The sequence below is a fragment of the Cryptomeria japonica genome, chromosome 11 (genome assembly GCF_030272615.1).
Source record: "Cryptomeria japonica chromosome 11, Sugi_1.0, whole genome shotgun sequence".
NCBI lineage: Eukaryota > Viridiplantae > Streptophyta > Pinopsida > Cupressales > Cupressaceae > Cryptomeria > Cryptomeria japonica.
Genome location: NC_081415.1, coordinates 267,226,582 through 267,251,688, shown reverse-complemented (window position 1 = coordinate 267,251,688; position 25,107 = coordinate 267,226,582). Strand labels below are relative to the sequence as shown.

Here is a 25,107-nt window from a genome sequence, read left to right as displayed (position 1 = left end):
ATCAAAATTTGGCCAAATAAGGAAAGAAATGAGGTCTAGGAGGGTTTTCGCTCTGGACCCTTTGGAAGGGTTAGGAGCGAAAATCTCATTCTTGGCTTGATTCTCCATTTCTTCAACTCCAATGCACTCTAGAAGACAACTAGGCATCATTCTTCACCCAAGGGATAAGGTCTTAAGCCAAAACAAGGTCAAAAGAACAGGCTTGCAAGGAATTTCGCTTTGGACCCTTTGGAAGGGTCAGGAGCGAAATTCACCTTCTTGGCTAGAATCCTTCATTTTTTCAAAGCTCTCGCACATTTCCAAAGTCCAAACATGTCCATCCTTCCTTTCAAGATGCTCTGCAAATTAAAATTTGGTCAAACTAGGGAGGAAATGAGCTTTAGGAAGATTTTCGCTCTGGACCCTTTGGAAGGGTCAGGAGCGAAAATCTCATTCTAGGCTAGATTACTCACTTTTCAAACTTCAAACCACTTCAAGAAGCAAACTTAGATCATTTTCCACCTGAGGAAGAAGGTTTCAAGGTCAAACAAGGTAGCAAATGAAGTTTATGATGAATTTTGCTTTGGACCCTTTGGAAAGGTTAGGGGTGAAATTCTCCTTTAGGCCAAAATCTTGTTCTTCAAAATCAATCAACTCCATCTCAAGGCAAGAACATACCAATTCATCCCCCAACATGCCCTAGAAACCAACACTTAGTCAAAATTTGAAAGGAAATGAGAGCTACAAAGATTTTTGCTCTCGACCCTTTGGAAGGGTTAGGAGCGAAAATCATGTTTTGGGTTGGATCCTTGACTTTTCCTATTTTCATCCTCTTTGGGAGGCAAACATAGATCCTTTCTCATGCATCTCCACCTTGGTCTTGACTCTTGCTAAAGTAAAAATGAGTGTTTTCAAGAATTTCGCTCTGGACCCTCTAGAAGGGTCAGGAGCGAAATTCATCTTCTTGACTAAAATCCTTCATCTTTCAATCTTGACAAGGCTAGAACATTCAAAAATACCTTCAAACATGCCTTAGGAACTAGAAATTTGGCCTTGATAAGTGAGAATTTGAGGTCTTCAAGGATTTTCGCTCTGGACCCTTTGGAAGGGTTAGGAACGAAATCCCTATTCTTGGCCAAGATCCTGACTTCATTTCACATTTCTTCATTCAAACAAGTGTTTTTACCTTCATTCAAGCTTGGGAATGTGTTAGTTCTAGGTTTTGGTCAAAGTAGAATGTCTTATGGAGAATTTCGCTCTGGACCCTTTGGAAGGGTCAGGAGTGAAATTTGACATTTTGGACTCTCCGTCAGGATCATTTTATGGAATATAACATTTAAAGTATAAGAAAGAAGAAAGATATTCTTTCTTATACTTTAAGTTATATTCCATATATACTGTCAGGATGTTTGAGAGTGGTTTCGGACCTCTAGGAGTTATATTGCAAAATCTAGTTTTTGGAGGATTCTTCAGTGTTCCAGACTTAGTCAAATTTCAGGATCAGGGCATTCCAGACAGCCAAATTCTTGGGCATTTGAAGATCAGGTTGACATTTTAGACTTCATCACTCACCAACTTGACCTAGCTCGGACCTTCAAGAATGATACCCACTCACAAAGCAAGACACAATTAGCAACAAGAGCAAAACCAGGCCCTAAGGAAGACTCTCAAAGAAACCCTAACCTGGAGCACCTGTTGACTTCCCTGGCTCAAGCAAAGCCTACCATCCTATTGATCCCCTGGTGACACTCAAAATGCAAAGGCTAACAGACAAACCCTAAACACCTAGAAAGCAAACCCCAGAAAGCAAAAAAGTAAGGGTCCCCATTTGCAATGGGGCGATGTGTGAATATGTCACAATACCCCTACATATGGATTGAAGGGGATTCAAACAACATCATAAATTGTCTCAAGGGGACCTCAAAGCCATCATGGTCGATCACCAATATCATTAAAGCTACTAGAGACCTTATCAGCACTTTTGAAAAAAGTAACATATCCCACATCTACCGTGAGGCCAATGGCTCTGCTGATTGGGCTGTCAACGCGGCGGTTAATAAAGATGAAATGATTACACGGACGGGAGAACAAGGACTCCTTGAGAATGTCAGACTAATCATTTTTAAGGACTGATATAAAAGCACTCCAAAGATTTTTGATGGACAGAATAATAATGAAAAGGACTAAATGGAGTACTTCGAGTTATTATAATAATGTCAGCCTCATTTATTATAATACTTATTCCATCACTTCCCATGCTTTTTGGGTTAAATTGATAGTTCCGATAAGCTTTCTGGCTAAAACTCTCTGCAAGTTTCAAAACTCGGCTCTGAACAGCAAAAATATGGGTGGTAACAGACGGCGATACGAACCTAGCAGCTGCAAGGAATGGAAACAGAAAGAGGCGGTTTGGAGCATCTTGCAGAAGGGTGGTTTTTCGAAATTCATGGAGAGACTCCACGGACGAGATGGCACGGTTACCAATTTTTTCTGCAAAAACTGGAGAAAGGGTATGCTGAAAATGGGAGACCAGATTGTTGAAATTGATGAAGACCTTATTGCCCAAGCCACGGGCCTCAGAAGGGAAGGATGCAACTTCTATAGAGACAAAAAAGTCAGTAAGGAGGCCATTGACATATCCGGAAACCGAGAAGGAGAAAAAACGCCTGGTGAAGTTAAGTAAAACTTACTATCCTCCTAGGGCTTTTGTTAAACCTTGGCGAGAGGTCCTCTTTGTTTTAATTCGCTACATTACATTAGATGGTAGGTTTACCAAAGTTTACGGCTACCATTTCATCTTGCTGAATCATTTTAGGCATGATGAGAAGGTTAATTTTCCTTATTTTCTGTTATGTTCGATGAATGCCACTATTAAGGCCTACAAAGAGAACCCCATGGGGGACACTGCCATGCATCAAGGCTTAATGGTCCTCATTTATGACCATCTCAAGGCCAATCAAATAGCCCGCCTGCAGCCCTCTATAGAGTCTAAGGAGGATGGGTCTGACTCTGTCTTTTCAGTGGATGAGGATTCCGATAGTGACCCATCGAGCGATTCTGAGGAGAGCTTGGATGTTTCGGATTTTGAAACTGGTAAAAAGAGGAAATATACGAAAACAAGACCTTCCTCTAAGGGCAAAAAACCTAAAGGCAGAATCCTCCAGATTAGCTCTTCCTCGGAGGAGGAGGTCTCTGAAGACTCAGAGAAGGAGAAACCTCAGGGTTCTCCGAAAAAGAAAACTAAAGTTCACACTCAGTCTAGAAACAAGCATAAGAGGAAGGAGGAGAATGTGAAGGAGCTGGAGGTTTATAAGCAAGAAAGGACCTCGGAAGCCGAATAGAACCTGGAGCAGGTGACCACTGGCGAGGCTCTTAGGGTTGAAGACACAGCTACTGTTCGGGTTACTCCAAAAAAGGAACAAGATATCCCCGGTAAGGTTGATCCTTCCCCTAACCCTCCTCCAGAGGGTATGCAAGGTTTCATGGGCACTGTGGAGTGGCTAATAACTGGTTACAAGAAAGCTGTGGATGACAACCAAAAACTCAGCCACAGAATTCAGATTTGGGAAACCATCAACTTTGGGGAAGGGAAGACTATGGCTGATTACATTGAGGACCTGAAAAATACCATTGCAAAAGCTGAAAACATAAGAGATTCCTTCAACCCCAGATTTGAGAAAATAGAGAAAGACCTGCTGGAAAGGAAAAATCTTGCTGACGCTAATGATCAAACTATTTCGAGCACTGCCAGTAAAGTCAGCAAAATTGAGGATTGCCTCAAGAGTATTGCAGAATAGAGTTTAAGCATCTTGAAGATTTCTGCTAGCAACACTATTACTCTCATCAGCAAATTGGACGAGGAGAAGGAGACCCTGGATATTGACCCTGACACAGAAGGCACAGGAGACGCTCAAGGACCCAGAACCAGAACCAGAGGCAAAAAGAAAGAAAAGAAACCTAACAAGGACCTGGAAGATCTCAAAGTTGTTTGGGGCCATGTTGACGTGTATTTTGTACACCATCATACACAGAATAAAATACCTAAAGGCATCTTATCCTCTCTTGAATAAAGTCTCTAACTGCTGAAGATTCGCATGAAGGATCAGTTAGGATGACTCCAATGTTCTGGTTAGTAGGGTCTCTACGTGTGGATAAGCACCAGCGGTATGATGTGATTTGCTGTGTTCTTAAGGGGCCTTACACTCCGAAAGTGTTACTAAACTAAAGAAGGTTTCAAAAAATAACAAAAGGATAGGGTTTACAAGAGATCTAATCTATTCTAACCCTAAGAATGACTTCATGTAGACAAGACTTGGCAAGATTCTACCAACTTCAGTTTCGCCATAAAATAACAACTTAATTGAAATTGGTGCGATCTTCTAAGGTAACGAAATGATTTTCAATGCATCAAAGATGAAAGACACTACCACGAAGGTACATATCCAAGATACAATAATGATTGAAGGTTAAGTGATTCAAATATCTCCAGTTGACCACGCAAGGCGTTCCTACAATCAGCAAGAAGCTAGTGGTATGGAAAGCGAATCCTACCAAAGATCAAGTCTCACACTATGTTCTTCGAATTAACACACTACTTTGATTGAGCATGATTCAAGTAAATTGAACAACCATGAAGATAACCCAGAAAGTTGCAACAAAACACCATAACTTCAATATTTCATTGATTTCAAAGTCATCATATACAACAATTGTTTGAATTCTTTCTTCAAAACTCAATCTTGCTACAAAAGTAAAATCGCTTCTAACTCTAATCTCTCTAATACATCAAACTTTCTCTCTAATCTCTTAACTATCTCTATTACAAATGAAATGAAAATGAGGGTATAAATAGCATCCTCAATTACAATGAATGGTCCAGATTGAAAGCAGATCAACGGTCAAGATCATGACACCTAAACCCTAATTAGGGTTTTATTACAAAAGTTCCCCTTTTATTGCACAACATTAAATGCATAGCCAATTATAAATTTGGCACGAAAATCTAGGAGACATAGACCAATGACAATTAAGGTGCCATGTCATCTATAACAACCTCTCATCTAGAATCTTATTCCCTTTCCAATGCTCCTTTTTAGCATATGCAATGAATCTTGATACGATTCCCTCGATCTCAGCAATTGGAATCTCGGGAAGATTCTTCATTCTTTCTTCCAAGTGGATTCCAATCACTCCTCTGTGAGGTAGTCCTGCGTACTCGAAGCTCCTGATCAAGGCATAGATGACGTATGAACTCATGTGGAAGGACTTGGTAGCTTTGAGTCTCCTCAACTGTACGTCCAAGCAATGGCTAATCATTCTAGCCCAATGAATTGTTCCTTTACCCTGAACTATCACCTGGATGAAATAGAACATCCACTTTTCAAAGTAAAAAGCTTGAGGGGCTCCTGTGACTCGGTTGAGCATTGTAATCAAATCTCTGTACTCCTCCTGGAAATCAATCCTGTGTGGTGCGTTCGGTACCTTGCTCAGGCGAGGACGACTCTTGAGTAACCAGTTCTTGTTAATGATGCTTAGGCAAGCATCTGGATCATCTTCGTACATGGACCTGGCTCCTTCTATGCTCTTGTAGACCATATCTCTATGCTCTGGAAGATGGAAAGCCTCACTTATAGCTTCCTCTGAAAGATACGCCAAAGTGTTTCCTTCCTTGGACACGATCGTTCTGGATTGAGGATCATAATGACGAGCACACTCGATCATCAACTCATGGCACTGTACTGCTGGAGGGAAGCCGGCCGCCTTAATGATGCCACTTTCAATTATCCTCCAGGCGACAGGTGATGGCTTGCCAATGTAAGGGACATCTCGAAACTTCTTTGTGCTGAAGTTGCCCAAGTTAGTATCTCCAATGTTGCTCCACTTCGACACGATCTTGGTCTCCACTTCTTCGGTCTTTTGATCTTCCTTCATGAGAGCTGGACGACTGGTGGATGCTCCCGCCTTAGGGGTCGCCATACCTACACAACATTTCACAATAAGTAACTGGATATTGCAATGCATAACATAGATTAGATTAATTTTAGGAAACTTCATGATAAGTCCTTGAGTTATCATTTCCTAAAAACGATTGAGCAACTGGAATTCAAAATTTCAAAATTCAAAACTTGAAGCAATGACGATCATAATTCAAAATTTAAAACAATAAATCAATATCGCCATACCTCAATTGAGAGCTTAACTCTTAAAATGCAAAACAAGAAAATCGCCTAGGCAAAAATCGAAATTAGATGGCTTCAACGTGATCTCCCTCAAATGAACGTCCTCGCCACCTTTGGGATGCCTTTGACGTGATCTTCAATGTCCTTGGCAAGTTCGCTCAATATGGAAACTAAGGTTCGCACCTCCTTGGATAATACTTCGCACCACCTTGGAGAATACAATTCGCACTTCTCCTTTGGATACTCCAAATCGCACTTGAATGTGGATGATAAAATGATAATGTGAAAATGAAAATCTTCACCACCCTTTATAAGCGCTCACACCACAATTACCTTGAGGTCGACTTGGTAAAAATAAGGTAATTAAAACGATTTTTAAATAAATAATAAGGCCAACCTTTCAATCCAAGCGCTCCATTTGATTTTTAATTAATTAATAATTAATTATTAAATGCCTTTGTTTTTTAAATTAACAAATTCGATTTTTTACAAGGCAAAAATAATTAATTAATATCTTGCGCAAATTTTAAATGCTATTTTAATTGAATTTTTTAATTTATCGAATTTAGCATTTAAAATAAATTCAAAAAAATGTTTGCTTTGGCGCCAAAATTTGAAGATGAAAAAATACAAACCTCATCGCCCTAGTCCCTGACTGAGGGACAGGAGCGATCTATCAACTTGGTCTTGATTCTTGCTTTTTGACGTTCAAAGTCTCCATCCTTACGTTGAAATTGGCGTTTTTGCTATGAATTTCGAACTTGGGTGACTTGACTTTGCAAATGAGTGCCTCTTGAGGTGATATCGCTCTGGTCCCTTGGAGAGGGACAGGAGCGATCCCTATGTTCTTACTTGAAATTCTTCGTTCTTGATTTTAACTCCTTGTTCATTGCCTTCCAAACGACGTTTTAAACCCTTTGTAACTTTGCTTTGACATGATCTTCAAAGGATAACAAGTTTTTTAGCAAATATCGCCCTGGTCCCTTGGTGAGGGACAGGAGCGATCTTGCTCTTGTAGGCTTCATCTCACTTATCCATGCCTTGGAATTTGCTCTTACTTGGCAAGAAATTTGTCTAAGGTAAAAATCGCTCTGGTCCCTGACTGAGGGACAGGAGCGAACTTGGGCATCTGGGTCCCTTGTTGATGTTTCGTAATCTTCAATTTGTCTTCAACGGGTTCAATTCATTGTCTTTGCTTGCCTCAAACCTAAAACTTGCTTGATCTTTGCCTGAATTTTGCCTTATAAGAAATTTCGCTCTGGTCCCTGGGAGAGGGACGGGAGCTACAATGGATTTCGCCCTGGTCCCTGACTGAGGGACAAGAGCGATTTTTGCAATTTGGTCCACTTTCTTCATGTTTGTGCCTTCAAATTATATTCATCTGGTAAAATGCACTCCCTTGGATCTCTCCAAATCGTCAAGTTGTTAAAATCCTGCAAGGATGAGGTGATGTTTGATTTTAAGCTCCGGTCCTTCACTGAGGGACAGGAGCGATTTTGCTTCCTGAGGCATTTCTGTGTTCGTGAAATTCTTCAATTTATATTCAACGGAAAGATCACGCCTTTCTTTACTACTTCCATTCGAAAAATCATCTTGATCTTGCAGAGATAGTAAGATTTTTGAAAACGAGCACCGGTCCTTCACTAAGGGACAGGAGCGATTTTGCTCCTACAGGCCAAAATATCATGATTTCACAAGTTTAATCACTTCACAAGGCAAAAACAAATCATTCCCCATGCCCAGGATCAAATATCAAAATTTTCAAAATTTGGTCAAAATCACTCAATTGGACAAAATTCGCAATTTGATCATTCATACTTCGACAAATTTAGACTCTTCATTCAAAATTCCAATTGAAAATAGACCAACTCACTTAGCCTCTGGCGAATTCACTTTATTCAAAATTGCATCCTGCGAGAGGAAGCTTCAAAAAAGCTCTCAAGACTGACTAGACTCTGGCCTGAAAACGTCAAAACGGGAACCCTAAGGCTTGACCCTAAATCCAGACAACTGACAAATTACCAAAACCCTAAAAAGCAAAGCGAAAGGCGAGCAAAAACGAGCAAAAAGAGGGGGTCCCCATTTGCAACGGGGCGATGTGTGAAATGGTCACAACAGGCCACCTATGACCAGTTGGTGAAAAAGGCGGAGGACCTTCTGAAGACTATAGCTGTGTAGTGCTTTCCTAGTTTCTTTGCTGTTTTTTTCTTTAGCTGTCCTTTTGGTTTGCTGGCTTTTTTGCCAGTCATTTTGTAAGCGGTTTATTAGCTTTGGACTTTTAATTGTCTTATCTTAATCTCCTATGTAAAAGATTTCGGGTCCTGAAAACCTGTTTTTTTTAATTAATCAGAACACAATAATTGATAGGCCTTTTCTATCTATCTACATAATAATTATTCACTACACATGTCATTTATGAAGCTCAACAAATGTTTTCAAAGTTCAAAATGCTTTAAATAATTAGCAAGCAGCAGGACATTTCTCTGACTCTTCATTCAGACATTGGTAAAGACAAGCAGACAGTCTATGCTACAGAAATCAGAAAGAATTCACAGCTAAATCTCTAAGCATGTGCAGTTGCATCATGAATATGAAATCAGAATAACATCCTCATGATTGTCTGTGTCATCTTTGTCAAAGTGTATATTTTGACTGATTTTGAGCCAATTCCTTCATTGCCATATGTTGCTAAACTTGATGTTGTAGTGAGAAAGACAAGGTAACAGCAAAAAAATAGCCTTAACAATGTCATCCAAAAAGCAACTTCAATTGTTTGAAAGCCCTAAAATGGAAAAAATTGTGGGCAAGTGAAAACATGTTCAAAATCCACATCAAGTAAGGTTTTATTAATAAACTTGATTAAATGGCAATTAAATGGTCAACATTGTTGACCATGATTTCAAGAAAAATCAGCATTTTTAAGAGGGACAAAATTGCAACTGGCAGTGATTCTTGATTAATTATGATTTTGTGATTTTTTCCTGTTGTGTACTTCTTCACTAATATGGAACATCTGTATAATGATTCAACTATGTCAACCACCATCCTCGCATAATCGACTACTTGCAATATCTCTATCAATTTTGCATGATAATACTGATTGATGTCACTGCATGAAGAATCATTAGTAATCCAACATCTTGATAGGTGATTTTCATCACCTTCCCCATTATCAGATGAGAGATGGGAAGTTGATGAAACTCCATATCACTTGACAACCAATCTGCTCCACTTTGTAATAGTCTAAGGCAACTCACACCAAAATAAACAAAAACCATCTCCTAGTCAAAATTGCCACTAAACCATCATCCCAATCTTCAAGCTACCAGCAAACTCAAGACAGGATTCTGCAAATCTCTTGAAAAACAGCTTTCTTCATAGCCCTGTGGACCAAAGTTTCTGTGAAACATGATGCTTCTATAGTGGAAGAATGTTCAGTAGAATCAACAAAATAATATATCAAAGGCTTCTTTTTGTCTTTGGATGATTTCATCCTAGAAGAGTGCAACAATGTAGTAGCATAATGTCCCAATTGTCCACACTTGTAACATCACACTTTTCTTTTGATTTTGCAATGTGGCTTGTTGATACTAGTATTGGCATATGAAGAAGTGCCATTGTGGTCATCCTTGTACTCATGGCAAGAACAGTCACATGCTTAGATATATGTGGAATTTGCATTGTATAGGAGGTGGAAACAAAAGTTTATGGCACAGACTAGGTTGTCACTTCACAATCTTGCCATTAAATTGTACTTCAAGGTGTTTTGACGATGGCTTTAGAACAGTGACCAAGAAAGGCATTCAAATCACAGGACAGATGATGAAAACATTCTTGACATCATACAACCCTTAGTCAAACTTAATTGAAACCCTACTGTTTTTTTTCCTGGCAAAAGTTGAATTCTGAAATCTGCCTCTTGAGAAAACTGTTATTATAGAAAGTCAATATTGATGTGGTAGGGTCAACATAAGAAACTGGTCAAACTTCTGTTGTGATTCAATTCAGAAAAATTCTGTACTGCCACTTGTTCAATGCAGTCAAAATTATTCCATATGAAGGTCGAATTCCAGGATGGCTGGGGACTGGCCTGCCATGGTAGATGGTACCATTAATGGATGAGCTGTAAGCAAAACTCAATGAATCTGGCAGTGGCATATGAAAAAAATAGAAGGATTAAATTTGACAGGAAATGGAGTGAAAAACTTAGATGTTACTACAAAGATAACTTAGCAGATGATGAAATCAAAAACCACAATGAACAACATTTAATAATTTTCAGATTCTGTGAATCATAGGAAGACCATCAAATTAGGAATGTGACCAAAGAGAAAAAGGCTAGATCCCAGTGTGGACCTCAGTATTATGACGTCTCACAAGACTGACTTTGATGTCTGCAATTTTTGTTGAGAAAGGTCCGGCTCTTCTATCTGGACCTCAAACTCCAATATTAACATGATTGTTACAACATTGACTGGAGGTGACTAAATAAAATATTTGAAGAATCTATGATAATGGTGGTTGGCCAAATATTAACAAGGTGCAAGCCTTTAATGAGTCAGTGATCTTGATTGTTTTATTGGACATGTGTTCTAATCCATATAAATTCATGAAAATGACCTGGCCTCTGTTGTCTATGACAAGGCTACCTGAGATGACTACCACAGTTTTTGACTTTGAGGAGCCATAAAAGTTAAATTAAGTGTATGTGTCAAATGGAAAATTCCAGCATTGGTGTCAATACATGGCTCAGCAAGAGTAGATTGATGGTAGTTTACTTGCTAGAATTGTCACAATGTCGTCTGAGCTTACATTTATTAGTCATAGGATATGTTTTATTATGAGCATGTCCGATAGTCATTTGCCTGAGATTGGACCATGGAATATTTAGTAAAGATGCAGATTCAATGTTGTTCCCTGAGACAATTCATCAGTTTTTGTGGTTCCACATTTCCCATAAGATAAAGACAGGAACCATCCTCTATAGGACATTTAGAAAAATCTTACAAGCATGCGGCTTCGATGTCCATTTTTCGAACAGTTCTATGAGAGTTGATGCTTAAGCATTGGCTAATCCATTGCATGCACATGGTGCTGTCCAAATTTTCTAGTAAGAACTACAAATTAGCAACAAAGAGTTAGTATCTTATTTGTCCTGGCAGAAGGCAATGCAACAATGGGCAATATTCCATTTTAAACAACTATATCACTACCAACTAAAGCTCATAACCCTTTTGGACAGTGTAGTAACTACTTAAACTCACTTTAGTAATTCAGCAGTTCAGTGTGTAAAATGCTTGTATCTGCTTTAGCCATCACTACAGTCTGCCACTAGTAGCTGCCATGAGGGAGACACTTTGTCTGAAAATATGGCCCACTTGCAGTCTTTGTGCGGAATTAGACTAGAGGATTAATGAGGCTTGATAGTGAGGTAGGTTCAAGAAAATTCTGAGTTGATTTCCATTTTCTTTTTCCTGGTTAGAGATGTGCTTGTGCATGCAAACTGTTTATACTAATATGGTTAAACTCTTTGGCAGGATTTTCTTTGTTTTTCATATCCAACTCATGGTTCTTATTTCGATTAGTTTAAAAGACAACAGACAGTTTTATTTCCTCTTATTTGTTTTCTTAGCTATTTTAAACATCTGTTGAACTAGAGAAAGAACACATTGCTCATGTGATTGTTTTGAAATAAGATAGAAGCTTCAACTAGTGTGTTCGTTATGGCAGGTAACAAATACACCTTGGGGAGAGAGAGTCTCATTTGTTTTTGATCCAAATTCGGACTTGGTTGCAAAACCTTTGCATGTTAGTCCTTTTATGGTAAGTTTATTCATTTAATCAGCTGCTTCTTGTGTGTTGTTTAAGGTTTTTGCTGATTTGTAATATGCTGATTAAGTTCAATTGCTTTCCTGTTCACATGTATACTGTTGATAATCTGTTAGTTTAAGTCATTTATTTCCAAAAATTATGAACTAATTCATTTCTTGGCAAGTATATGCTTTCTTAAACGCAATTTTGCCCAATACCATAGCGGTCTCTCAATTTTTTTGGTTGGTAAATTATCCTTGTGGGGTTTCCTTCAGTGTAGAAGCCATGATTGAGGGTTATCTCTTTTATTAAATTCACCTAGAATTGGGTGTGATAGTTTTCCCAATCTATTATTCAACATTTGTACATTCAATCATGTAACATGTCTCTTGGGGCCTTGAACTCAGCCTTCCAGCATGAAATATCCAATGGCTTACCACATCAGGTCACCCCTTTTGATCATGGCAGTATCTCAATTACCATAATACTGCCTTTAAAACTAACAAGGATTTTCTGCCCATTATATTTGCATTGTCCTCCATATCCTTTTTATGCTGAATAAGCCTTTCAATGAGAGATATCTGACTTCCTCCTTGTAGCCCCTCTCCATATCTTATCACCTCCCTCCAAGCTCCACCCAGCTTTGCATGATATTATAGTCCAAACAAATCCATAATTTAATATAGGCCCAGCTATACACTATAGCTATTTCTTCAAACACATTTTCTGAACATCATCATACCATACCTTTTGGTTTACAAATTGCAGGTTAAGACGTTGTATCAGTAAGAATTAAAAAACATATATCCAATGTAAGCTATTTAGGACAACCATCTCTATTTTGTTGGTTGAAAATTTTGTACCCCTGAGAAGACGTACAAAATTGTGGTTTCAGCCACAATGTGAGAGTATAAAACTCTCCTAATTTAGGGAAGGCTCCCTCTCTACTACTACTAACACTAATCTAATTTGGGTGGGATAACATCTTATTCTCTTTCTTTAGAACAAATGATATTCTTTCTCTTATTTCAGAAAAGAAGTGACAACAACAATGGTAAATACAGAAATGAAACTTTTTGTAGGATTTTTATAACATAAAGGGAAGCAAAGTTTCCATGAAAGCACAAAGACTTTTGTCGCTACCGCAGGATGGGAAATATAAATGAAAGCACAAAGTCTTCAAGACTCCTATTGTCCTATCAACCTTCTCAAAATGATAACAGTGTACAACACACAACAGCTCAAAGTCTGTCTATATGATTCACTCCACCTTACATACATAAGTCTTAAAAAAATAAAAGCAGCACAAAGTCTACAAGTTATCTCTTTACTTGAGCTTTCTACACTAGCTTCAAACGTGATAATCTGCTCAAAGTCTGCAAGACCAAGTCTGAAAGTCAAACCTATAACTCTAAATACAATTAGTAGCTCAAAGTCAGCAAGATTGAATTTAAATCCCTCTTGAACAATAGAACAAAAATCACAATCAATTCCAGATAATGTCATCACATAACAACTTGAATTGGCACAAAGTCTCAACACAACTTGCCTCTTTTATCGAAAGCAATTTGATTTACATATAAGCTCAAAATCTTAGAGTGCACACACAGACTAACATAATTTTGTTGCATTGCCAAAAGATCCTCATTACAAAGAGCACCCTCGTTTATATATACGAGAGGGGTTGAGAGCAAAATGTGGGAGAAGTCTAACCGAGACTTATTCCACAACTAACTAACTAACTATGACTTACTCAAATCACAGTCCTATTGAATTTCAACTTGTAATTTGTTTACATGCAATTACAGGTTACAAGAATGCAAGTGATATGATCTCCTGCAATTACAATTTCGGACATTACATGTAATTTGTCAAAATGAAACTACAAATGTATAATTGAAACTAAGTGTCCAGAGACGGGACTCTATCTACATCATCCTTTGTTTGATCTCCATGCTATTATAAAACACTCTGTGATTGAAGTACTCAGGTTTGGGAATGGTGTCTTGAACCGGAACAAGAAATTGCACCCATGATAGTCTTTGTGTCCTTAGCCAGCGAACTTCAACCTTATCACATGCTTGGGGTAGTACCATTTCTTCAAGAGGGAAATTCTTCTCTTCATTGTGTTCTTTCTCCATGCTTGATTTACTTTGTTATTGGATGTCTTCTATTTACAGATGACTTCATGAGGATTATTGACCCTTGTGCTGTCCCATGAGTTACTGTTGTATCTCTTCTTCTTTTGTTCATTGATGAAGAACCCATAACATCTTATTCAAGATGAAATTGTTATAAAACAATGCCCATGCCTTGATTTGTTGGTTTGATAGATCGTGTGTGCAAACAAGACTGACAAGGGAAGGGATAAATTGATGCAAAAATGGGCTCACAAGTGAATTTCGGGTTTTGAGGACTGCATTACATGTGTGGAAAAACAAGAGCATTGACTTTCAATTGTGGAGAACGAACATGCAACTTCAGATGTGTAATGGGAAAATACAAGTTTGCACTTGTAATTGGATCCTAGAGGCTCATTTTTAAGTGTTTTTGAGTGCATTTTGGACCAATTTCGGGTTTTGGAGGACTAAATGCGAGTGCAATGTAGGGAAAACTTTAACACTTCCACTTGTAATCGGGTCTTGAAGACTCGATTGCAAGTAAGAGGTACTTACAAACAAATGGAAAAAAACTTGATAATTTGCCTTTGAAGAGCAGATTTTGGGAGATTATGTGCAAGTGAACAGCATTATGAAAGTTTTGAAATCAATTGGAATCGGGTCTATGAAATCCGATTACAAGTGAACACAGCTATGTGTTTAAGTATGAACATGCAATTGTACTCATGAAACCCAAAAATTAAAGGCAAAAGATGAGGAAGAGATAATAATGAACACTTGTAATCGAGTCCTCAAAGCCCAATTACAAGTAAGAACACATTGCACTTGGCGAATAAAGCTTGTAACCGGGTCTCAAGGGCCCGATTACAAGTGTTAATACTTTGCAAAATAAACAAGTTCATGCATGTAAACCAATGAATGGGAAGGTCATGATGCAAAACGTACAAGGCTTGATTGCAATGCCAATGGTGGAACATGAAGGGCTTGCAATCGGGTTCTAGAGACCCGATTACAAGTTATTTAAACTTTGCAAAAGGAAATAACCCAGTGTTCCACCGGTGTTGGGGATGGGGGGACGGGTTTCCGGGATGGGGGGACCAAGGGCCTAAGTTTGGGGACGGCGAGGGGGGGTGGGGGGTGGCGGGGTGGTGGTGCTGATATAGTTATACATATACATATACATATAGTACTTGAAAAACTAGTTTTGAAAAGATGTATGACAGTATAATAGTATAAGAATTACATTTCAAATGAAACTATACAGAATTTGAAATACTAAATCTAAATACCAAGATTTCTTCAATGCTAATTATATTGTTATATGGAGCCTAATTAGATTCGAAGGTTAAATTTTCCCTACTTCCATCAGTGTGGTTTCCCCCTATATTTTTCGACGGGGGTTTAGGGGTAGCGCCCCACGAGGCCAAAAATACTTTTATTATTTTATAAGGCATCGGGTGTTACTTTTCTATTGGCTCACGTCCAATTAGGGTTACCCCTTAACCCCCCCAAAAGTCAATTTTTAAATTTTTTTTAAAATTTTAATTTTAAACATTGCATATACGTGGGGGCGACAGGAGACATCTGGGCGTCTCCCCATCCCACGAGAGACGTCAGCACGTCTCTCGAAGGATAGGGAGACGCACGGACGTCTCCCAAGGAGACATGGAGACGTCCCCATCCCACGAGAGACGTCAGCACGTCTCTCGAAGGATAGGGAGACGCACGGACGTCTCCCAAGGAGACATGGAGACGTCTCCACATCTCTTTGGGAGACACGGAGACGTTTCCCTGTCTCCAATGGTGCTTGGGTGGCAGCGGGACGGCGGGGGACGTCGCGTCGCCGTCCCCCCGTCGCGGCCAAAAAGGGGGGGGACTTCTCCCCGTGGAACACTAAAATAACCCCAACATACTTGCAGTTGGGTTTCTAGAACCCAATTGCAAGTGACCAAAGTAAACCCAACTGCAAGTGACCAAAGTGTCTCTTTTCTTTTATAAAGTGAACTTGTAATCGGGTCCTAAAAACCCGACCGCAAGTAAAATATACTTTATAAAAACAAACTAACTTGTAATAGGGGTTTAGAAACCCGACTGCAAGTAAAGTTAACTTGCAATGACTACAAAAATTTCCTACTTTCAGTGACTGATCTGAAACCCGAAATTGCATAGAAAACTAGGAAAATGAAGGCTAAAACTAACCAAAACTTGGACACCAATGACAAATACACTCCCTGAAGATTGGACATTAGCAAATGTGAGTTTTGTATTAGAATATTTAATTATTATTTGATTAGTATTTTAATGGTTATTAGAGTATTTTTGCTTTATTTAGCTTTCTATTTTTGGCTTCTATATTTTAGGAGCAGTTGTTTCTTTTTTAGAAATATCACCGTTTGTAATCATCTATTTAAATGACTCTACAATTGAATAAAGTGATATGATTATTTGAGCAATAATTTTTCATGGTATCAGAGCGGGTCGATGGGATTTTTTAGAGTTTGGCGAATTTTTCCAGAATTTTTTTTTTTATGAAAAAAATCTTATTGGCTACTAGGCGATTTGGAGGTCGTGGGTAGAAGGGTTTCTGAAGATTCTGAAAATTCTTTTCATGCTTGTTTGTGAGAGTGCGGATTTGCTGGTTCGTGGGTTTTTCTCTGGGCACTGCGTGCTTTTTAATTACAAACACGATTTTAGTAGGTTCATGAAGGTTCTTTTGTGAAAATTGTGGGTTTTGGAGATTGTTTTTTGCATCTACCTGCGTTTTTTTTTGCGCCTTCTATTTTGGTCTTTGCTCTTTCCGCGCAGGGTTTTTGGATTATGCGGCGGCATTTTCGCGATTTGTTCTGGGTTTTGACAGGTTTTGCAATTTTCTTTGGCAGATCTTCATGGCAATGTCTGAGGGTTTATTTTTCGCGATTTTTTCTTTCACGTTTTTTCGTTCGACGTGGTTTTCTACCCACAGTTTGCATTTTCTATAGCGATTTTCGCATCTTTTATCAACAAAGGCACATGTGACACGATCTGCAAAAGCGATGTGATTTTTTGGGTGAAATTTTGACACATGACGCAATTTTTTTTCGTGATTTACAGCTCGGGCTTCGTTTTTTGGCGGCAGCGGACATTTTCTGTGTTTTTTTGGGGGCCACTTGTGCCGGCTAGGGCACAAATATTTTTGTGTGGTTAGGGCTTCAACAAGTTTTTTTTAACAAAAAAAAATCATGTTCATTTATGCTTTTTTTTGAAAAATCAGATATTATTTTTGCAGATAATTGTTTTTTTTCTGATTTTTTTCAGAAAAAAATATATACATATTTCAACATTGCAGAAATTTTTTCTGTTTTTTTCCAGAATTTTGAACCTTGGGTTCCATGCCAGATTTTCATCTTGGGTTCCATGCCTAGATTTGTGCCTCGGGAGCTGTGCCATTTTTTGTTCCTAATTATTTTTTTTGTGACGTAGGGGTTGTAGGAATTTTTTTTTGGTTTCTCAACAATTTGCACATTAATTTGTGCCTCGAATTCTGTTCTAGGGTTTCCGATTCTTTGTGCAGCTGATTTTGTCTTGTGCCTTCACTAGTTTGGCCTTGTTCAACCTTGGTTTCTGTGATGGCAACTTTGCCCAACATCATGTTGGAACACAATCAAAAGTTCAACAACCGCAACAACACTTGGCAACAATGCCTAATGATGATATTTGAATATCATTGCCTTGATCGGATTGATTTGGGCCAGACCTCTCGTCCTACAGGTCTTAGGGTTTTCACGATTTTTTCTTGAAAACTTGTCTGTGGGTTTTCTGATTTTTTCGCCATTAAAAAGCATGGGAGGGTTTTGCTTGATTTTTTCCTCAAAAATCAGGTTCTACCGCGTGATGTCTTGTGTTTTGCAATGTGATGTTTGGTGTTCTACCGCGTAATGTTTGATGTTTACCGTGTGATATTTGATGTTTTACTGCGTGATGTTTTGGGTCTTGCCGCGCAACTATTCAGGGTTTTGTTCGTTTTAGGGTTTTTGGTCCTGTTTAGGGTTTTTACCATTTTTTTCCACAAAAAATGATGATTTTTCAGTTTTGGAGGGTTTGCCGATTTTTCCTCAAAATCGTGGTTTCAGGTTGGTTGCCCAACCTCAAGTTGGATGGATTCTGGTATTCTTGATCATAAACACTTTGCAGATCTTAGGAGGGTGTCTGCTGCAACAAAGTGTTCTTTCCGTTTGTGATCAAAAGACCTGTAGTGTCTTCTGTAGGGTAGTTAGTAGATAGAATGACGACTAAGGGAGGGTATTAGAATATTTAATTATTATTTAATTAGTCTTTTAATGGTCATTAGAGTATTTTTTGTTTTATTTAGTTTTCTATTTTTTAGGAGCGGTTGTTTCTTTTTTAGAAACATCACCGTTTGTAATCATTTATTTAAATGGCTCTACAATTGAATAAAGTGATCTGATTATTTGAGCAATATTTTTTTCATTTTGCACCTCTTAAAACATGCTTTAGAGACAAAAACGACACATTTTGAGCAAAAATTTGTAGGGGTTGTCAAGTTTTTGAAAATTCAAAAATTGGGACAACATATTTTATGCTAGAAATTTTGCAAATTGACATGCTCAAAAGTCCTTATCTTTGGCTTATTGATTAAACAGATCCTCATGTTCTCATCTTCCATGACCATCTTGCTTTTCTAAGCCAGGTTCCTCCATTTTCATATCCATTGAATATTAAGATCACAAATTTGAATGTCTCTTCTGTATCTTTGGTTAGAATTACATGTGGCATCGTTTTCAAATCTCTAAACTTAATCTCTAAAACTTTTTAAGATTTTTTGGATCTTCATTTAATAAATGGTAATTTCTATCAAGGCATTCTAGTAGTTTCTAATGTTGAACATCAAGTATGCTTTTAGTCACTGGATTTGTGAAGAGCTGAGCTGAACTACATATCTATCATTTGCAGGATATGCTTGGGAATTGGAAAATGCATGCAAGTCTTCCTGGAAGTAGTCTTGCATTGACAATTTTGGTACAACACCCCGAATTTGGTAACTATTTCACTGCAACCCTACAAGCAAAGAAGGTGGAGCAACTGATAGTAAATCCAGAAATATTTTTATGGTTGATGCCCCACAAAGTAGCAATTTGGATATATTGGCAGGTATAATTGGTAAATGTCAATGGAAATTACAATTCTTTTGCTCATTATCTATCTGTTTTCTTGTGTGACAAATAAGATTGGTTTATAAATTTTCAAAATGAATTACTGTGACGATTTCTTTGACTTCAAACTTACTCAAGAGCTCTTTCCATAGCTGCATTCCATGCAGCATATAGAAATTAAAAAAAAAAATCTATTTCTTATCATACACAGACTGAAGCTCACATAAACACATATATCTATTGGCTATTTGTTTGCTAGGATCAGTTTTAGATATTTAAGTATCTGATGCTTATTGACTCCTGTCCACAGAAAAGGATTTAAATTGTGATATGGTATGGGTCAAGAAGCTTGATGAAATTAAATTGACTCCACACCATTACACCGCACATTAAAAGAGATTTATTACAAATATCAAATATGTAATGTTACATTAATCTTTTATGTCACTACCAATCAAGACACTAGTTTGGTGTATGAGACCCCATTTTGGAAGCCCGTAAGAGAATTTTGTTTTACTTACCTTATAGTGTTGTTCAGATTTTGTACTTTTGACTTTGACCTCGTGACCAAAGCAAACTCAAAGTTGCCAATATGTAACAAGGCTGTAAATAATTATAAATATTTTGTGGGCCCTTTCAGCGATTTAAAAAAGTTGTGATTAAAATCTGAGGCCTCTATAGAATTCTGGGGAATAAATGAAATTAATGACATAACCATGAAAAGAGAACTGCACTGTACCTAAGTACATTTTGAGATCTTTTTGGTGATGTACCATTTCAGTTGGTGTTTTTTTTATGCACGCGCAACTCAGAATAAATACCTTGAGATATCCTATTCTCTCTTGATCAAAATCTTCTATGTGCTAAACAGACTGGCTGTGTGATCAGAAAGTCGACTCCAAGGTTCTAGATTCATGCGGATAGTCTCAGTTGGTTCATTGTGATATACTTGGAGTGTCTTCATGCCAACAGGGGCGGAGTTTACTTGCTGTTAGGACAATCCTTTTGGAAGGGGCAGACTTCATCACATGTCATGCAAGTCATGTTTACAAGCATGGGTGGAGTTTGCTGTATGCTATGCAATTGCACTTCCTAAAATATCTCCTCCTTCATATGTTGGTGGACTTGAGCATGTGTTGTGCAATCTTTCTACATGCTTGGGCGAACTTGCATGCCCTCAAATATCTCCTCCCTTGCTTTTGCCATGAACATTTGGATGATTTTCTTTGATTTTCAACCTTAGAGGTGTAAATTTTCAATTTCGAAAGCAGGAAGCCCACTACCCTAACTTGACCTTTCCAAAAATAGAAAAAAGCAATGATCCCTAAAAAATAGGAAAACCTTTCTAAAAATAGCCATTTCGGGGATCGTGCCAAAAGTGCCAAAAATGAAACTTCCTAAAAATTAAGAAAAAGAAAACTTTCTAAAAATATAAAGTTGTCCAAATTGACCCAAATCAGTTGCGTTCATCGTCCTCTTGGCCTTCTAAGCTCTTTGATGGTGTCCAAACACTGTTTTGATGACTGACTCCCTGATTGACTTGGATGACCACCCAAAAACTCTACTCCAGACTCTCAAAGATTGACAACTAAGAACCCTAAGAAGCAAAAGCAACCGGGGGTCCCCATTTGCAACGGGGTGATGTGTGCAAAGGTCACAACACAGCCAAGACAAAATGAGACTTGATTAGTGAATGCGAGTCTGTCAAGAAATAGGCTGAGATGGAAAAATTGCTCATGGTGAACATTGAAAACCAACGTGTGAGGTTAGGTTTCTAAGTGCAATAGATGTCCAAGAAATGGCTGAGATAATTAAAAAACTCTGAGCTTTGGAAATATGGCTATAAGAGGATCACTATGTGAAAAATGCAACAAATCAAGCAAAGTGAGATAGGGAATAAAATGATCCCATCTAGAATAGAGAAACATCATTCGATCTTGAGCTGGTGAAGATGAAGATTAGAGCGATGAAATGAGTTGAGCATTAGCGAAAGATGAAATCTCAGATGGAAATCCAAAGATGGATTTGAGATACATATTGCAGAGTTCAAGACCAACACATAAAAAATGGTGAAGCTTTACTACGAGACAAACCAAGAGAAAGAAAGGATCAGTGTGGGCGAACCTTGGAGGAGGGGATCAATGTAGGATAATTTCTTGATCATTGTATAATATCCCCTGAATAAATGAAATAAAAGAGTGGAAATAGTAAGGTTATTATTGTTTTTATGATGCATATGAGTTGGATTAGTTTTAAAAATTTAGTTAGTTGTTGGAGATAGTTCTCAATATTGATGATTGTTGCTACCTATTGGTCATAATACTTTTGGAAAATATATATGTGAGTTGTGTTAGGTGGTTTGGGAAAATCAACCCATTTTATCATTTGATCATTAGTGAATCATCAGACCTGACTTTGGCAATTGTACCTAATGGTTGATTTTGTTAAGTGGTATGGGAAAATCAACCCATCTTATTATTGATCAGTATGTGAATTGTTAGGCCCGACGACAATTTTACCTAATGGCTGATGTATTAAGAAGACCTTTTTCCATATATTATGTGTTTATGTGTTATATGTTCTCTGAGTAAGTATTTCATCTGTGTATGCCATGTTCATTTTGCTCATTTCACTTTAATAAATATTTATCATTAGACATGTCTCTTTTTTGCAAGGGAAAAAGTGACAAGACATGTAAACGGACAAATTAGTGACCAGTATTTATCAACATCGACATGAAATTTATTCACATGTTAAAAGAAAACAAGCTGAAAAACTATGTGAACCTTCACCTCTAAGATTTATCTAACTAGGAGCTATGGTATTGGTAGAAAAAATATTCAGTGTACATATCAAGGTATTGTTTGAAACTGCAAGATTTTTTAGATCAATCCAGTGTCAGATCAGATATTGTTTTTGTCACTCTAGGGCCAGATCAGAGAACAAAAACAGATTTGATCTCTCTAAAGCCAGATGTGAGGACACCTTCAGTGTAAAATGCACCTCAAACTTATCCATTACAAATTTTTCCAAGATCTTCTTTCCCAGCTTGCTTGAATATTTTTTTAGGATATCTGGTCTGAGGGGACTCCTTCAAGGAAAGACACCATTCTGATGAAGACAATGTTTTTCCAGCTATTGCTAATAAGAGGTTGATTAATGGTGGAGGAAATCCACTATTATTTTCCTAATTGGTTCAGGTCCTGTTTGGAGGAAGGTTAAGAGCCGATTGGACCCAGTCCCACTACCAAAGCAAGCAGTTTCCCAAACAGGAATCAAAGAATTTTAAAGTACAGAGAACCCTGCAGAGAAACTAGAGTTACTGTGGTCTGATTGAACAAAGTTGGAGCTAATTTGCGGTGAACTAACACTTGATTTGAGTCCAGCATTCCCATCCTAAAGCATAAATAAAATTTAGGCCAAAAACTTTCTTTAGGCCATACTAAACTCATAGTTTTCAATATTTACCATTACAAATGGGTGTACTTTGAACCTCAAGGTAATTAATTTGATGAGTATACTTCCTGTTGATCTTCAAATCATTCAATTACAATAGATGTTCTAGGGATTGCTACAAAATTGTCATATGAGAAAGTCAATTAATATTATATGGCTACAGTTTTGAGTACTTCAAAACAAATGAATATCAATATAATGAATCCCTTTGATTTCATATTTTTGGATTTTTCATTATTCCATTTTATAAAATAAATTTTAATAAACAATTACTATTCCAAGCTGCCTAATAGTATACAATAAATTAGCCTATTACATCAATTTAAGGCAATTATCCTACTATTACTTTAAGAAATCTACTAATTAAAAATTTCATCCTCTAACCCTGCCTAGTAGTGTTACACAGTTGTTTGTCATTAAGAATTGATGTCTTCTGAAACCAAAATTTCAATCCTAATGCATGCATGTGCACATACATAGACAACATGAAAATTCAATTTCAAGACTAAAATATAGGTTTATTCTCATACATAATCTAATATTTCAAATAAGAAAAATTAGTTGATTTACAATAAATTAAAGTTGCAAAATTCGTTGTGTTGTGCCTTTCATGTGCAGGCCCTTCAACTGTGGTGGAAAGGCGTGCCTTTCGTATCACACCCTAAGTATTCAAATGGTAATTCTTACAGAGATCAAGCTCTGCAGCGTGATAGTCAATTGCAATCTGCCCCAGTATGTGGCCAGCATGAAAACTTGTGCCAGAAAAGGCACGAAACCTTTAGCCAAAAATTTGTGCCTTGCTTGAATAAATGTAACACTGAGTGTGGAAGGTGGTTTGTTTGGAGAGATGCTCGGTGGCCATGGTCATAAATTGATCAAATTTGACTCCTTGATGTAGTGTAAGATTTGTTAAAGAATTAATGCTCCATTTTTTTGATATTTTCTCTATCTAGAATTAAATTTGCACTGTTCATTTCATATCTTTACACTCTTCAATTAACGTTGTGTATGCCTATGTGGAACAACCTTGATAGTGTGATTGTTAGAACTTAGGAAATTGCAACATGTACTGTCTACTGGGTATAAAAGCTTAAGGAACACTTTTGTAGAATATGCTACCACAACATTTGGAGAAGATAACTGAACTCCGGATGATAGCACAAGGCACATATAAATGTTACCAGTAAAAGTGGAAGAAATAAAGAGACAAAAAGGGTTTGACTTTTTCTCTATCACTTAGTTTGGGTAGTTAGATGTACTCCTTTTTAAGGGTTAGATGCTCAACAATGATAACTTCAAATGGTTAATCACAATGTAATTAGGGCGTCAGTATTACTTCTTCTAAGCTGGAATATTATATGTAGCTTTTCATTTAGATAATAGAAATACGAATTGGAAAAAGAACAATTTCTTTTCCTTTAACATGTCATTCCCATAACCCATTTTTACTCTAATTGTACTTTCATGCCTTTAGTTGGCTATGCAAATGTCTAGGAGAATTTGAACAAACTAGTTATTCTCATGAAGTTTTGATGGAAGCTTTTAATATCCTCCTAGTTTAGGAGAAACCTTTGCAATCCTTAATTGGATATTCATCTTTTGTCACGATTATTGTACTTTGTGTATATATTCAATAGTCTTTTCCTACTTGACAAAGCCTATCCAGTTAGGATGATTTTTGTAATTTAGTTTTTGTGTATGTAGTGAAATTGCTCTTGATATCTCACTAATCTTGCCTTCTACCTTGTCATAGGCTATCGAGTAAAAGTACGGACCTATGTCCCACTTTTGGCTAAGTGGGAGACCGAAAATGAGTACCACTTGATCGAGTGGTACCCGATTGAATCCGTGTGGCTCCACGTGGAGCCTACGTGGAGGGCAGGTGGTGAGGGGGGCTTGGCCGAGTACCACTCGGTCATGCCCCCCCTTCGTATATACCCCCCGCGATCTCCTAGCCCCTCATTTCCACAGTTCGAAAAACTTGGAGTCGGTGAGGGGCTAGGACAACCTTCGGCCGAGTAAGGTAGGGTCAAGTACCCCCCCTTTTTTTTTTAAGTTTTAAATGGTTTTTTTTTTTTTTAATATATATATATATATATATGTAAAATATAATGTTTTTTTCATGTTTTTAATATATATGTGTAAAATATAAAGTTTTTTTCATGTTTTGTCAAATTTTTTTATTCTATACATTCTTTTAAGTTAAAATTTATTTTTCTTTTGAATATTAGGAATAATTCAAAACTTCTTGAAAACTTAAAATTTCTGCAACAACTTTCCCATGGTCGAATTATGCAAAACATAACTTGGATAGAACATGCATTTAAACCCCTTAATCTACCCATTTGACCCCTAATAGGACCTACTATGATATTAAGACACCTTAATCTACCCCTTTGACCCCTAATGGGA

General features: G+C 37.5%; 1 protein-coding gene across 1 annotated transcript in view; it reads left to right on the top strand.

Moving 5' to 3' along the window:
- LOC131069725 (uncharacterized) overlaps positions 1-23,919 on the top strand; it is a 75,767-nt gene extending 51,848 nt beyond the window's left edge. Inside the window, exons 3-5 of the mRNA XM_058005260.2 lie at positions 11,889-11,981; positions 19,040-19,237; positions 23,314-23,919. Of these exons, the coding sequence (XP_057861243.2) occupies positions 11,889-11,981; positions 19,040-19,237; positions 23,314-23,565 (543 nt within the window). The 3' untranslated portion in view covers positions 23,566-23,919. The remainder of the gene's footprint in view (positions 1-11,888; positions 11,982-19,039; positions 19,238-23,313) is intronic.
- Positions 23,920-25,107: the final 1,188 nt, after the last annotated feature.